Source organism: Macrotis lagotis, chromosome 1 (assembly GCF_037893015.1).
Source record: "Macrotis lagotis isolate mMagLag1 chromosome 1, bilby.v1.9.chrom.fasta, whole genome shotgun sequence".
NCBI classification, from domain to species: domain Eukaryota; kingdom Metazoa; phylum Chordata; class Mammalia; order Peramelemorphia; family Peramelidae; genus Macrotis; species Macrotis lagotis.
The window spans coordinates 392,246,572-392,259,337 of NC_133658.1; the positions used below are offsets into that span (position 1 = coordinate 392,246,572).

General features: G+C 38.5%; 1 protein-coding gene across 2 annotated transcripts in view; it reads right to left on the reverse strand.

Moving 5' to 3' along the window:
* Window positions 1–12,766, reverse strand: part of CYFIP2 (cytoplasmic FMR1 interacting protein 2) — a 133,259-nt gene that overhangs the window by 86,494 nt on the left and 33,999 nt on the right. For both annotated transcript variants that reach the window (XM_074212525.1, XM_074212526.1), the window contains exons 4-10: window positions 12,422–12,499; window positions 10,909–11,010; window positions 7,162–7,343; window positions 6,680–6,776; window positions 5,492–5,620; window positions 2,516–2,620; window positions 816–907 (exon numbers count right to left, since the gene is read on the reverse strand). In XM_074212525.1, the coding sequence (XP_074068626.1) occupies window positions 816–907; window positions 2,516–2,620; window positions 5,492–5,620; window positions 6,680–6,776; window positions 7,162–7,343; window positions 10,909–11,010; window positions 12,422–12,499 (785 nt within the window). The remainder of the gene's footprint in view (window positions 1–815; window positions 908–2,515; window positions 2,621–5,491; window positions 5,621–6,679; window positions 6,777–7,161; window positions 7,344–10,908; window positions 11,011–12,421; window positions 12,500–12,766) is intronic.

Here is a 12,766-nt window from a genome sequence, read left to right on the forward strand (position 1 = left end):
TGATAACACAGTGGGCAGCATTGGCTAGGGAGAGACAAAAGGCATCATCATCATCATCATCATCACTATTATAAGTGTCAGTTGTTTATAGAGTGACGCCAGATTTGCTTTGCATATTATCTCGTTCCAGAGACTCAACTTCTGACTTTACTTTGGCTAGCACAGGCCAATGAGATCTTACCATTCTCATCACTTAACCTCAGTGTCAGATTTACAAGAAGCTTGTTAACCTAAGACAGACTGAATCCAAGGATGCTGTATCAGATTTCTTGGAATGCACTGCTGATAACTGTGTTTCATGGTGCAAAATGGGGTGATTTTGTGAGATGGGCTAGGATGAGACAGTCAAACACATTTCACGTTCAGTAGAGTTATCACTACATCAATGACTAAAGGTAACTCACTTGTGATGCCTGCATAGTTTCCAAAGCAAGAAATATTCTAAATGCAAATGAGTAGAGAGAGATATTCTTTGCTTCCTGGGGCACCCAAAGGCATGGGTACTGGCAAATCCTAACTTCACTTAGAGGAGTGCTATGGTTATGCTCTGAACATGTTTGTACCCTGAGAACAAAGAGTGGGTAAAACCGTGTTCAGAGCACCCCACCACACACACAACTGCACACTCTCTCTTTACTCCTAACAGGTCACGTGCCCAGCAAGCTCGACCTTGCAGGTGCCTGGTGCTGTGGCATATATCCTGATGCCCAAACACTCCCCAAGCTAGGGAGGGATGAGGGGCCCAAGCTGCCCCCTCAGCCATCCTGCCAGGTAGGACCACACAGCAGCCAAGAGACATTACGGCAGGCACTCACTTGGATTTGTTCTCCTCATAGTGAGCACTGGTCTTAATGTATCTGGCCAGTTCTATCTGCATATCGCCGAATAAGGGGACCACCTGCAGCTGCTGCAAAGGAAACAAAACAACATAACAAATAAGAGATTGAATGGGAAGATCTCAGAGGGATTTTCTACGATGGCAAAGGAGAAGAGAAGTGAGCATGAAGACATGAGAAGTTTGTTCCTGTGGAGATAACTCCTTGTTCCCTCTAATGGCAGGAACTATTTCACTTTTGCTATTGTATTTAAGTACATATTAAGTACATATAGTAGGCACCTAATGTTTTGTGAATTAAATTTCATAGATCTAGGTTATGGATGTGAGCTCAGAACTCATGTCTAGGGATCCTTCTCTTAGGCATTATTGTCCTCATTTTATAAATAAGTAATTGAAGTTACCAAAGATTAAGTGACCTATCTATACTCACACATTTAGTTAGTGGGCCAGTCAGTTTTAGAAACTCATCTGATTGCTAGTTCCATGCTATTTCCTCTATACCATGGTACCTCCCTCAAGTCAGTAGAAAAACTCAGGCGGATTGCCATTATTCTCAAAAACAATTACTATTTCACTTCCCTAATAGAAGGAAATTAGAGACTGGAAGGAATGAAATTATAAAACTATCATGAGAACATAAAGAATTTTTTGTTTTTTTGCTTTGCAAGGAAGTGGGATTAAGTGACTTTCCCAAGGTCACACAGCTAGGCAATTATTAAGTGTCTGAGGTCAGATTTGAACTCAGGTCCTCCTGACCCCAGGACCAATGTTCTATGCACTGCATCACCTAGCTACCCCAAGAACATAAAGAAGTTTAACTAAAAAAATTATATATTGGGGCTCTACATTTAAATAAATAAAGCATTAGAAGAGATGCCTGGGGGTGTATTCTCTTCCCTTAGGGATCCTGAAACATAAGAGTCTAGTCTGACCATGAGAAATTCTTCCTGTGAGACCTGAGACTGGAAAAGATCCTCTAATCCATCAAGGTCCTTTTAGCACTGATCCTATGATCTTAATTCAATTTGAAATCTTAGTTTGGTTCTTCCCATGGTATAATGCAAAAAGCCCTAAATTTGTAGCCAAATGACAATGACCTTGGACCAATCATCTCAACTTTGAGTCTACTCCCTCACCTATAAAATGGGGATAATGATACCATCCTACATATCTCTCAGAGTTGTTAGGCCTAAATAAGAAAAAATATTAATACAAACATAAATTGTTAGTGCCTAGTATGTTTTATATTTGCTGAATGATTGTAGGAATAAATGTGAACCTTGTTTAAGCAGAAAATGAGATTGGGAGATGCCTCTTTCAATGACTTTTCTAGATGATAGGGAAGGGATGTGATGATTCAGAAATAAAAGGTCAACCACTGCCTTTCTCATCTATGGACTATGGAATCATGGACTATGGCTTGAAAGCCTTTCTTACAGTATCCCAAAGCCCAAACACAAGTAGCATCTCATTGTGTTTCTCCAGCTCTCCCTGAGTAGATGGTGGTGTTCTCGTTAATCTTTCACTTCTCTTGGACACTTCTGTTTGGGGATAAGTTTCATTTCAGACACTCATGAGCAAACCCCTTTGATTCTCCAGTGTGTGGCACTTCCCACAGCAGTCTACACTTCAGTTTTTCCACTGTCATTTGCCCTGAACCCAACAGCAGACACTAACCTTAAAGAATTTATCTATTTTGCTGAGGTTTATTCTCTTCTTGGCATCCAGTTTGTAAATGTTACTGACATTTCCATCCATCAAGTAGAGGCCAAAGCCCATGACCTAGAAGAAGAGAAGGAGGGAAAACTTGAGAAGCTACATCCAAGGCATCACATGGTCAGATCCCCTTGAAAGCCATTCTCTCAAAAGAATACATCTTAATTTTTTTTTCAAGGCAATGGGGTTAAGTAACTTGCCCAAGGTCATACAGCTAGGTAATTATTAAGCATCTGAAGCCGGTTTTGAACTCAGGTCCTCCTGACTCCAGGGTCAGTGCTCTGTCCACTGAGCCACGTAGCTACCCCGAAAGAATACATTTTAAAAAAGCATTACTGCTCACTTCAGCTTCAGATAAGGAAAAGAAGAAAGAGATTGGGTTCTAATTTCACTTATATAAGAGACCTTAACTTCTCCCTAAAGAGAGACACTAAATGTATAAGATAGTATCTAAGGATCAATTAAAAGATTTCAACTTTAGGTTTATTTAGCCTGGAGAAGGACCCCTAGGAGAGAATGTAGTGTTTTCCAATACAGGGTGTCTCAAAAGTCTTGGTACTGAAACTGTACCAAAGTTCTTCAGATATTCTGCATTTGATAATTTATTATAGGAAACAGAACCAATGGTTGGAAGCTCAATGAAAGTAAGTTTCTCCTCAGTATAATGTAAAACTTTCTAACAGTACTAATCAACCATGGAATGGGTGATGTTACAAGATAGTGAATTTCTTCATATGAGTCTTCAAATGAAGGTTGGATGATTATTTGCTGCAGAAAAGATTTGTATTCAGATATGGGATGAACTAGATTACCTCTCAGTTTCATGGTATCATAGTACTCAGGCAAAAGAGGGACTTTCCTCTTCAAATTCTGATATGCTGTAAAATGTTCCAAAGGGTCATTCCCAATGTTGTTAGATTTCAAAGAAGGTCATCTTTCTCAGAGGGTATCCTTTGTCAGAAATTAATTTTTTAATAACCTTCTAAATTTCACATACTACACCATAAAGCTTTTCATAAAGACCCTGTAGGGAGTGGCCTTTATGAAATAAAGGGAAAGAAAATAGAAAGACAAATATCCCTCCACCCAAAGCAAAACTTTCCTTTGATCACTAAGAATATGTAAGTTCCCATTGAAAAATCTGAGAAAAAAATTTCTCAGTATATCCTTAAATGGTGGTTAGCTTTCTTTTTAATTTATTGGTACGGTATCGCCACCTGGTGGTCGAAGAATATAATACATCTGACATGGATACAAGCAGATTTTTTTTTAATCATTGTACCAGTAACAATAATAATAATTACTAAAATTTATATAGTACTTACTTTTTCTCAGGTACTATGTAAATTGCTTTACACCAACAAACCTGGGAAGTAGGTGATATTATCATTCCTGTTTTGCAGAAAAGGAATCTGAGGCAAACGGTTAAATGACTTGTCCAGAATCATAAAACTTGTTAGTGTTTGTGTCTGAAGTCAGATATGAAGTTGGGTCTTCCTGACTTTGTCCGGCATTCTGTCTACTGTGCTACCTAACTGTTCCATATGAATGATTTAAAGGAGGAAGATGACAAAGATGATGTTAAAAGAACAATTATAGGGGCAGCTAGGTGGCACAGTGAATAGAGCACCTGCCCTTGAGTCAGGAGGAACTAAGTTCAAATTCAGCCTCAGACACCTAAAAATTGCCTAGCTGTGTGACATTTAACCCCATTGCCTTAAATAAATTTTTAAAAAAAGAACAATTATTGGCAATGGGAGGGGGAAGAGTGAAAGAAAGATATGGAAAGGAAATGAGTAAAGCAAAATCTATGATTACTTGGGCATATGAGTTAAGAATTCTGTCTGGCTAGTGCCCTAGAAATGTTCTAAGAAAAGCATAACCATGATGCTCCAGGTATGAGATCTCATGGTCCTGAGCAGGCCTCTCCTGGTACAGTTCAAATAGGTTCGGGGAGATGACCCATAAAGCCAAACTCAGCTATGGAAATTTGTTGGAGAAAATTGAAATAGAAGAAATGAGTAGTTCTTTCCTAAGGAAAACTCTAAGGGAATAAGGAAGCAGGGCATTATGTGAGAATATTGGGGGTGATCTGAAAAGAGAGTCATTAGGAAGGAGGAAGAGGAGGACAGAGACAACTGAAATGGGAGTTTAAACAACTGATAATTCAGATGAAATATTGAAAAAAGAAATTAGTCAAAATGAAAATGAGTTTGTTTGATTTGGTTTGGCTCAGGACTGTTATTTATACTGGTAGGGAATTCTATGAGAGGAGACTCTATCTGCTGATACAGGTTGGAACCTTCTCAGCAACTTTATCTTAGAGAGGCTCCTTGGACATTGAGAGGTTAAAGGGCATACATGATGTAGTAGAAGTAAAACATGACCCTAGTTCTTCCAGATCCAGCCTTCTATTCACAATGCCACACTACTTTGAGAAAAAAGGAACAATGGAGTCAAGCTGGAAATGAGAGTAAGATACAATTAATATAAAGGAGTCAGAGAAACATTGGAAAACTTGTACAAAGAGATGTAAGGCAAAGGAAGTAGAACCAAGAGAATAATATGCATGACTACAATGATTAAAAGAAAATAAGACTAAAAGAGAGAATCTAGATCACCATGATTAATCTGAGCTCCAGAAATAGCAGAATTCCCAAGACAGCAAAATTTAAATTATATGTAAGGAATAGTCTTTGTTTCAAAGAAATAAAAATGAAATAAAATTCTCTTCTTTCAGAGGAAAGATGTGCTACAGGTCTTTATGCTATTGTCATAGTCTCTACCTATCTGTGTTTTTTTTTTGTTAACTCTTTTTCTTTAGGATTCTATGGAGAGGACAGGTTATTGGGAAGTGACAATTTTAAAAAATGAAGATAGGTCTAGAAAAGGGGAAGAGGCAAGCTGAAAATACACATAATCAATAAATTCTTTTACCTTAAGGAGCATATGTTTTTCACTGGGGGTTAGGTACATCTTATTCTCATAATAATCCACACAGATGTTGACAATGTCAGCCAGCAGCTCCTCATAGCCTGGGATTACCTCCAATTGCTGATGGAGACACTGAAGAAAACACCCTCAGTGTTAGATACACACCCAAAATCTTTGCTACTTTCCACCCCAGAACTTTCTGTCTACATGCCTTTGGAATGAGCCATTATAGTTTGACAGTGAGAGGTGAGAGATCTGAGAATCCAAATTGTTAGGGATAAGCCTGTTCAACCATGATGATTTTTACAAGTACTGGTTAGCAGGATACCTATTAGCCCATTGAAATTTCCAGTACCATCTTTTAAAATGTCCAAAGGACATATGAAGCTTGTAAGGAATCTCCGAAACTGGCATTATGAGGGATAACCAATGGCATTGTCTGGATGAGACAATGAAAGAAATAATTCTTTGGGCAATATATTATTTATCTTTCCAATTTCAAGAAATATTATCCAACCATCTGAAGGCAAGATAAACAATGAAAACCCAAGGGATTTGAGCATGACACCTTTCCACAGAGGAATAGCTTTTCTCAGTCTTGCATATGAGGTCCACTGTTTTGCCTGATAACATTTCATTAATATCACATTGGATTGAGTAGCAGCTGGGAGTAACAATGTTCTGGAAGACCTGAATTTGAATCATGAATCAATATTCATTCTAGCTATGTAACACTGCCTCTATTTTCTCCTTTATAAAATTGGAATGATAATAAAGAATTGTTATGGGGATCAATTGAGATAATAAAAGTAAAGCATTTTACAGTCTTTAAAATTTTATATAGAAGACCTAAATTAGTTGTCATGCACCCAAAGCTGGAGACTGGTTAGAAGAGGATACCAGAAGCTAACTTTTGGTAGAAAAAGAAAGACTGAAATCATAGTGAGATGAGTTTTTCATTGCTTCTTTGGTTTCTTTGTTAAAAGGCTATTATAGACAATTAGACTGGGGAGATAGTCTCTGTCACATAGGGATTAGGTTGGTCAATGCCTACAAGACATTCATTCACTACATGCTTTCCCTTGTCCACCCAGAGTTAACATTCCTGAGAACACCAACACAGGGAGGAAGGAAGGAGAGTGGGGGACAAAAAAGGGAAATGGGGAGAGGAGGTAAACCTGTGTCTTTCACCTGTGTGATCCGGTTATGGTTTGCCAAGAACATGGAGAGGTTCTGAGACTCCTGGATGGACTGTGGATCAGCCATCTTCCTCAAGAACTGGGCTGCTCTGAAATGCAGAAAATCCCCTCAGAAAATTCCCCAGGAAAATTCTGGCAAGGTGGCTCTGAGCTGATCCTGAAACTTTTCACCTTCTATGCTTGTATTTAAATGAAAGTTTTCCATTTCCTCAAGCACAAGAAACATAATGTGGATTCTATTTTTAAGACCAAAGAATACTTTCAAGGGCCCAGATGTGTCTTCTACTGCCCCTATCTCCCCCAAACTTCTGATTGTATCTAAAAATATATTCTGCAAATCTCTGGGAGACTGAGCCCTTGGCCCAAGTGCCACCCAAAGTTTAGGCTGTGGGGCCTGTTAGAAGGTTTCAGCTACATCCCTCTCCCCAGCTGTAATGAAGGCAGGTAAGGCTTTGGGAAGGGGATCCCCCTGACCTCTTATATGCAGAGTGGTCATTTTTGACACTGCACTTCATGTTCTTCAGCTCATCAAGGACGGCGAACATGTTGATGAACTTGCCAAGGGTCAGGAGGTAGGCCTCAGAGACAAAGTCCTTTCTTCGCTCTGTGTGGCATAGTCTCTTCACCTCGCTGCAGAACCGCTCAATAGCCTTGCGCTGAAAAATAATGCAAGAAGGGTTAGAGCAAACCAAAGGTGGCACTGAAAGACCAATCTTCCTCACTGACAAGTTCCTAAAAGGACTTCCCAAATCCAAACCTGATTTCTTTCCTTTTTTAAATTTTAATTTTATTTGCTCCCAATTACATGCAAAGATAGTTTCAATATTTAACCAATTGTAAGTTTATGAGAGCCACATTTTTTTACCTCCCTCCCCCCCTCCCCATGACATTGAACAATCTGGTAAATAATGTACATGTATAATCATATTTAACATATTTCCATATTAGTCCTGTTGTGAAAGAGCAATTAGGACTAAGGGGGAAACATAAGAAAGAAAGAAAAACATAAAAAATTTTTTAAAGTGAACATAATATGCTTTGCTCTACATTCAGACTTTATAGTTTTTGTTTGTTCTTCTCGATGTAGATATCATTTTCCATAATAGATCCCTCAGAGTTATCTTTGATCACTGAATTGTTGAGAGGAACTCCATCCATCTAGTTGAGCCATTTCCCATTGTTGCTGATAATGTGTACAATGTTTTCCCAGTTCTTCTCACTTCCAGCATCATTTGTTTATGCAAGTCTTTCGAAGCTTTACTAAAGTATACCTGTTCATGATTTCTTATAAAACAATAGTACTCCATAACATTAATACATCATAACTTGTTCACCATTCCCCAATTGTTGGGCATATTCTCAATTTCCAGTTCTTTGCCACTACAAAAAGATCTGTTTTAAATATTTTTGTACATATGGATCTTTCCCCCCTTTTTATTATCTCTTTGGGATATAGAACCACTAGTAGTAATGCTGGAGTCCATGTGTCCCTGAGCTACGTAAGTCAAGAGATATTCATTTAGCAAGGACCTACTGACATCACTGTTTTCCAGTCCTCTCCAGCACTAACCCTCTACTCCAATGACGTTCTTCCCTTACCTGCTTCCTGCATACCACAAGTCCATTCTGTTTCCCTAGGCAAATTTTGTTCATGGGGAGGAGTGTCTTAGAAGATAGAGAACTAGTTAGCCCAATCCATTTTTTTTATAAATGAGGAAACTGAGGCATAGAAACTTTATGTAATTTGACCAGAGTAAAGGTCTGAGAAAGGATCTGAACCTGGGTCTTCTTGACATCAAATCCTTTACTGAATCCTACCTCAGATTTGGCAGTAAGGAAAATACCATTTCAAGACCCATCTCTCATACTTATTAGATGTGTGACCTCTCTGAGTCTCAGTTTTCTAATATGTCATGTGAGAATAATAAATACCTCTACATGATTGCTATGGTAATCAAATGAGATTGTATAGTGTGCTTTGCAGTTTTTAAAGCACAAATAAATAAGAATTGTTGTTGCTATTATCTTTATTTTGGACTGAACCTGTGATTCCATTAATACAGAGAACCACTAGTGAGAAAACTCCCTTGACTAATGCTTAGTTTTCAACTTAATGTTTTGCAGTTATCTTTCCTCATTTTACTTCGCCTGTTTAAAATTTGCCCCTCAAACTAATCTTTCAAGGTCTAGCTCTAGGTTTATCCCCTTCCCTGACAACTCCGGGATGTGATGGCTCCCCCTTCTCTGAGTTCCTGATGTGCTGAAGACACCAGATCATAGATGTGGAATTGGAAAGATCCTTAGGACATCATCTAGTCCACATCCGTCATTTCACATATGAGTAAACTGAGGCCCAGAGAAGTTAAGTGACTTGCCCAAGGTTAACAAGTAGGCATGAAATGGCAGAGCCAGAATGCAAACCAGAGTTACCTGCCTCCAAACCCTCCTTCCTGGGTTACCCATTTGTCTGTTTCACTTCCTCTAACCTGTGAGCTGAGAGGGCAGAGCCCGTGCTCTGGGGTTTCTCTTGTGTGCCACCTGCATGTCTCTTCTAAGATACTCAATGGATTCAGTAACTAGCTGCCTAATCAAGATCTTTGGGTCAGTCTAATGAAGAAAATAGAGATATTAGAGTAACAGGATATTTATAAAATGGCTTTAAAGTTTATAAGATATCTGAAACCCTACAGCAACCCAATGGGGTAAATACTATTGGTATTATATCATTTTACAAATGAGGAAACTTATAGATGAATCTCAGTTCAATTATATGACTTATCCATAGTAATGAAGTTAATAAGTGTTTTGAATCCAGGTTTTTCTGACTCCCATTTCCAAAACACTGTCATGCCTCCCTATGTCTCTAAGGCATATGAAATGATTCTCATTTTGGTTTTAACTGTTCTGAATTGAAAAGTAGGTTTTGAAGTATGTAGACCAAGAAAGCTGTCTGTAAAATATCTGTGATCATTTTATTATATATAAAAATTATATATATATATACACATGTATGTTAATGTTACATGTGTGTCACATATATAATATTAAAAGGTATATACATAGACAAATATGGACATTCATATATGGGTGTGTATATGTGAGTACATGATTAATAAATTCACATGTGTGGATGTTATTCTAATCACCTAGCCTTTAACCAGATAAGACAAAATGAATGAATAAACAATAATGTTCCTCCTCCCCACTCCCACCTTCCCCAATGCTTTGTTCTGTGCACCTTTCCAGGCCTACTTGAAGTTTTAACAACCTTGTCTTCCTTTCTTGCTTCCTCTTTTCTTCTTCCCCTTTTTTTTTTTTTACAATTGCAGGCAGGGTGTTAAAGACTAGTGCTGCTGATTTCTTTCTGATAAGCTGAGAACTCTTTAAGAAAGAAACTGACTGTAGATCTCTGATTCCTTTTTAACCTGTTTCCTGGGGCAGGTGACAAGTTCACCAAGTTCACTTTCCTTTCCCTTTTAATAAAAGGGGAGGGTGAGACCTTCCCAAGATAGTGATCATTGAGGAACAATAATAAAGATTTCTCAGCCTCAATGCAGCCAAGTGACCTGGATTATGTGGGGGTAGCTGTCAAAATATTGCTATGACTTTTCTTGTTAATACTTCTCCTGCAAGAAAGGATTTGATGATAACACACATTCCAATTATATTTAGAGTCTGTAATGTGCTTTAGGATCATACATTTAAAGCTAGACTGAAACCTTAGAGTCTATCTAATCAAAAAATATATATAATATAAATATATACACACAGAAGATGTGTATATTTTTACACATTCTACAATGAAGTAATTGAAACCTAGAGAAATTAAGTGAACTGTCTAAGATCACACAAACAGTAAGTGGTAGAGCCAGGATATGAATCCATATCCTCCTATTCCAAATTCAGTTCTCTTTCTACTGTACTAAGAGGTTTTCTTTACACAACCCATTGCAGTAGGTCACAAAAGCATTTGACCAATGAGAAAATTGACCCTCAGAGAGGTCAAATGACTTGCATGGTCAAATAGCTATGAAGTATTTGTGGTGGAATTCAAACCTAGGTTTCTGGACTTCATTATGCCACACTACCTACATGCCTCTAAAGAGTGGGCAGTTAGAATATGTGAAGTGTCAGGAATTCCTAAACCCTTATCTTTGGATTGAGAAGAGACTCTTCAAAGATATCTCGACACCCTTTTCTACCTCCAAATCAAGTCCTCACCTGAAAGTACATGAATTTCATCAGTTTGGTAACCTCTGGCTCCAGAACTTCCACAGTCTTCTCATAGATCTCCACACGATTGGGCTGCTCATTACATTTTACCTGTAGGGGGATAAAAGACCATGGAATGATAGATGCTTGGGTGATAACATAGAGATCAAAGATTGGCTTGGTTGGGAACTGGATGGAAGGCTGGTGGAGACAGGAAAATAGCCAAGAATTTCTCCCTTCTTATTTTCTTTCTTTCTCTGTCCTTCTCTTCTATTCTCTATCCCCAGTGGAAATATATGGGCAGAAAACAGATTCTGGGCAGAGAAAAAATGTTCTTTTCATCCTTCTGGGGGCAACGCAGAGGACAACATCTAGGCACATTCTGGTAAATGTTTAAAACCAATGCTCAGAGCTGGAGGGGTGGGGAGGGATGTACACACATCACACTTTTAAGTTTGATCTTCATTATTAGCATTTTCTCCATCACATTCTTAAGTCTTGACAATGAACCAAACAATAAATCAAGCCTTAGTTTATAAAATTTGGCAGTTTCCAAGATGTGAATCTATACATTGAAAAATGAACAACTCTGGCTCTTGAGAGCTGATTCAAGTTGATCTAGGATCCATGGATCCCCACTGTCCCACCATAAGCTCAGAGGATGTAGAGTTCAAAGGGACTGTAGAAATCAAATTCAGTTCCACAATTTCCCCAACAATGAAATTGAGCCACTGATAGAACAGTTATGTCATGATAAGAACCCAAATATTGTGTCTCCAGATAGTTCTTCTTCTATTCTATCACACTGCCTGAAACAAGTAGCCCAGAGGAAAATTCTATCCCATATGTAGAGCTGGGCAGATTAGAAAGAGATACTTGTTAAGGATCAAAAAATATTCCACTTAATTTTCATGCGCTCTGTGAATCATAGGCATTTACTTGCCACATCAAGACAGCATGGTGGAACGGCTAAAGAACTGGCTTCAGGGTTGGGACTCCCTGGTCAGACTCCTGTCTGACACACACACACACTGACTGTGTGACTGTGGGCAAAACACTTAACCTTAAATGCCCCCACTCAACTTTCTAAGATCAGAGGTTATGTAGCAGCAGTCAATTTTCACTGGAAGCCAAGGGTCAACACTAATAAAATCTGGAACCAAAAATTTGTAAAGTCAGTCACTTATGCTATACTCTCCTCCAGAGATATGCACAGTGGAAAGAGTACTAGAGTCAAAAAATCTGGGTTCAAATCTTGTCATGAGTAATGCTAGTCGAATCACTTCAACTCTTTGAGATGCATTTTCCTCATCTGTAGAATGAGGCAGTTGGACTAGCTGATTTCTAAGGTTCCATCAACCTCTAATTCAAAGACCTTCATTGTAAACTTCTATGAATTCCTCTTCTGTCTAAGAAGTCTCTTCTTATTTATGACTATTTCTTGGTATAAAACATTAGGCAACAGTATCCACTGAAGGTCAAGGAGAGAGAGGAGACATGCAGATTCCAGGAAGCTTCTTACCTGGGGGATGGCCCGGGAGCAGCTTCTCCAGGTGTAAAGCATGACTGCATATTCATGCCCTTCCTCCAACATTTCATTCTGAAACAGAGATAAATATCTATGTTCCTGGGACTCTGCACCTTAGTGAGAAACAGCTACTTCTCCCCAGATTTCAAAAATGTCCCCAAATCTCTAGTAAGAGCCTTGACTTCTCCCACAATGAGATCTAATTCCCATACAAATGATTCAACTGAAATTCTATACCAATAAGAAAACTAAAGTGAGTGAATCATTCCTCTTCCTGGCCATTCTGACATCAAGGCTTCCTGATTATCTCCATTCAGGTTATCATATCCACTTCTTGGC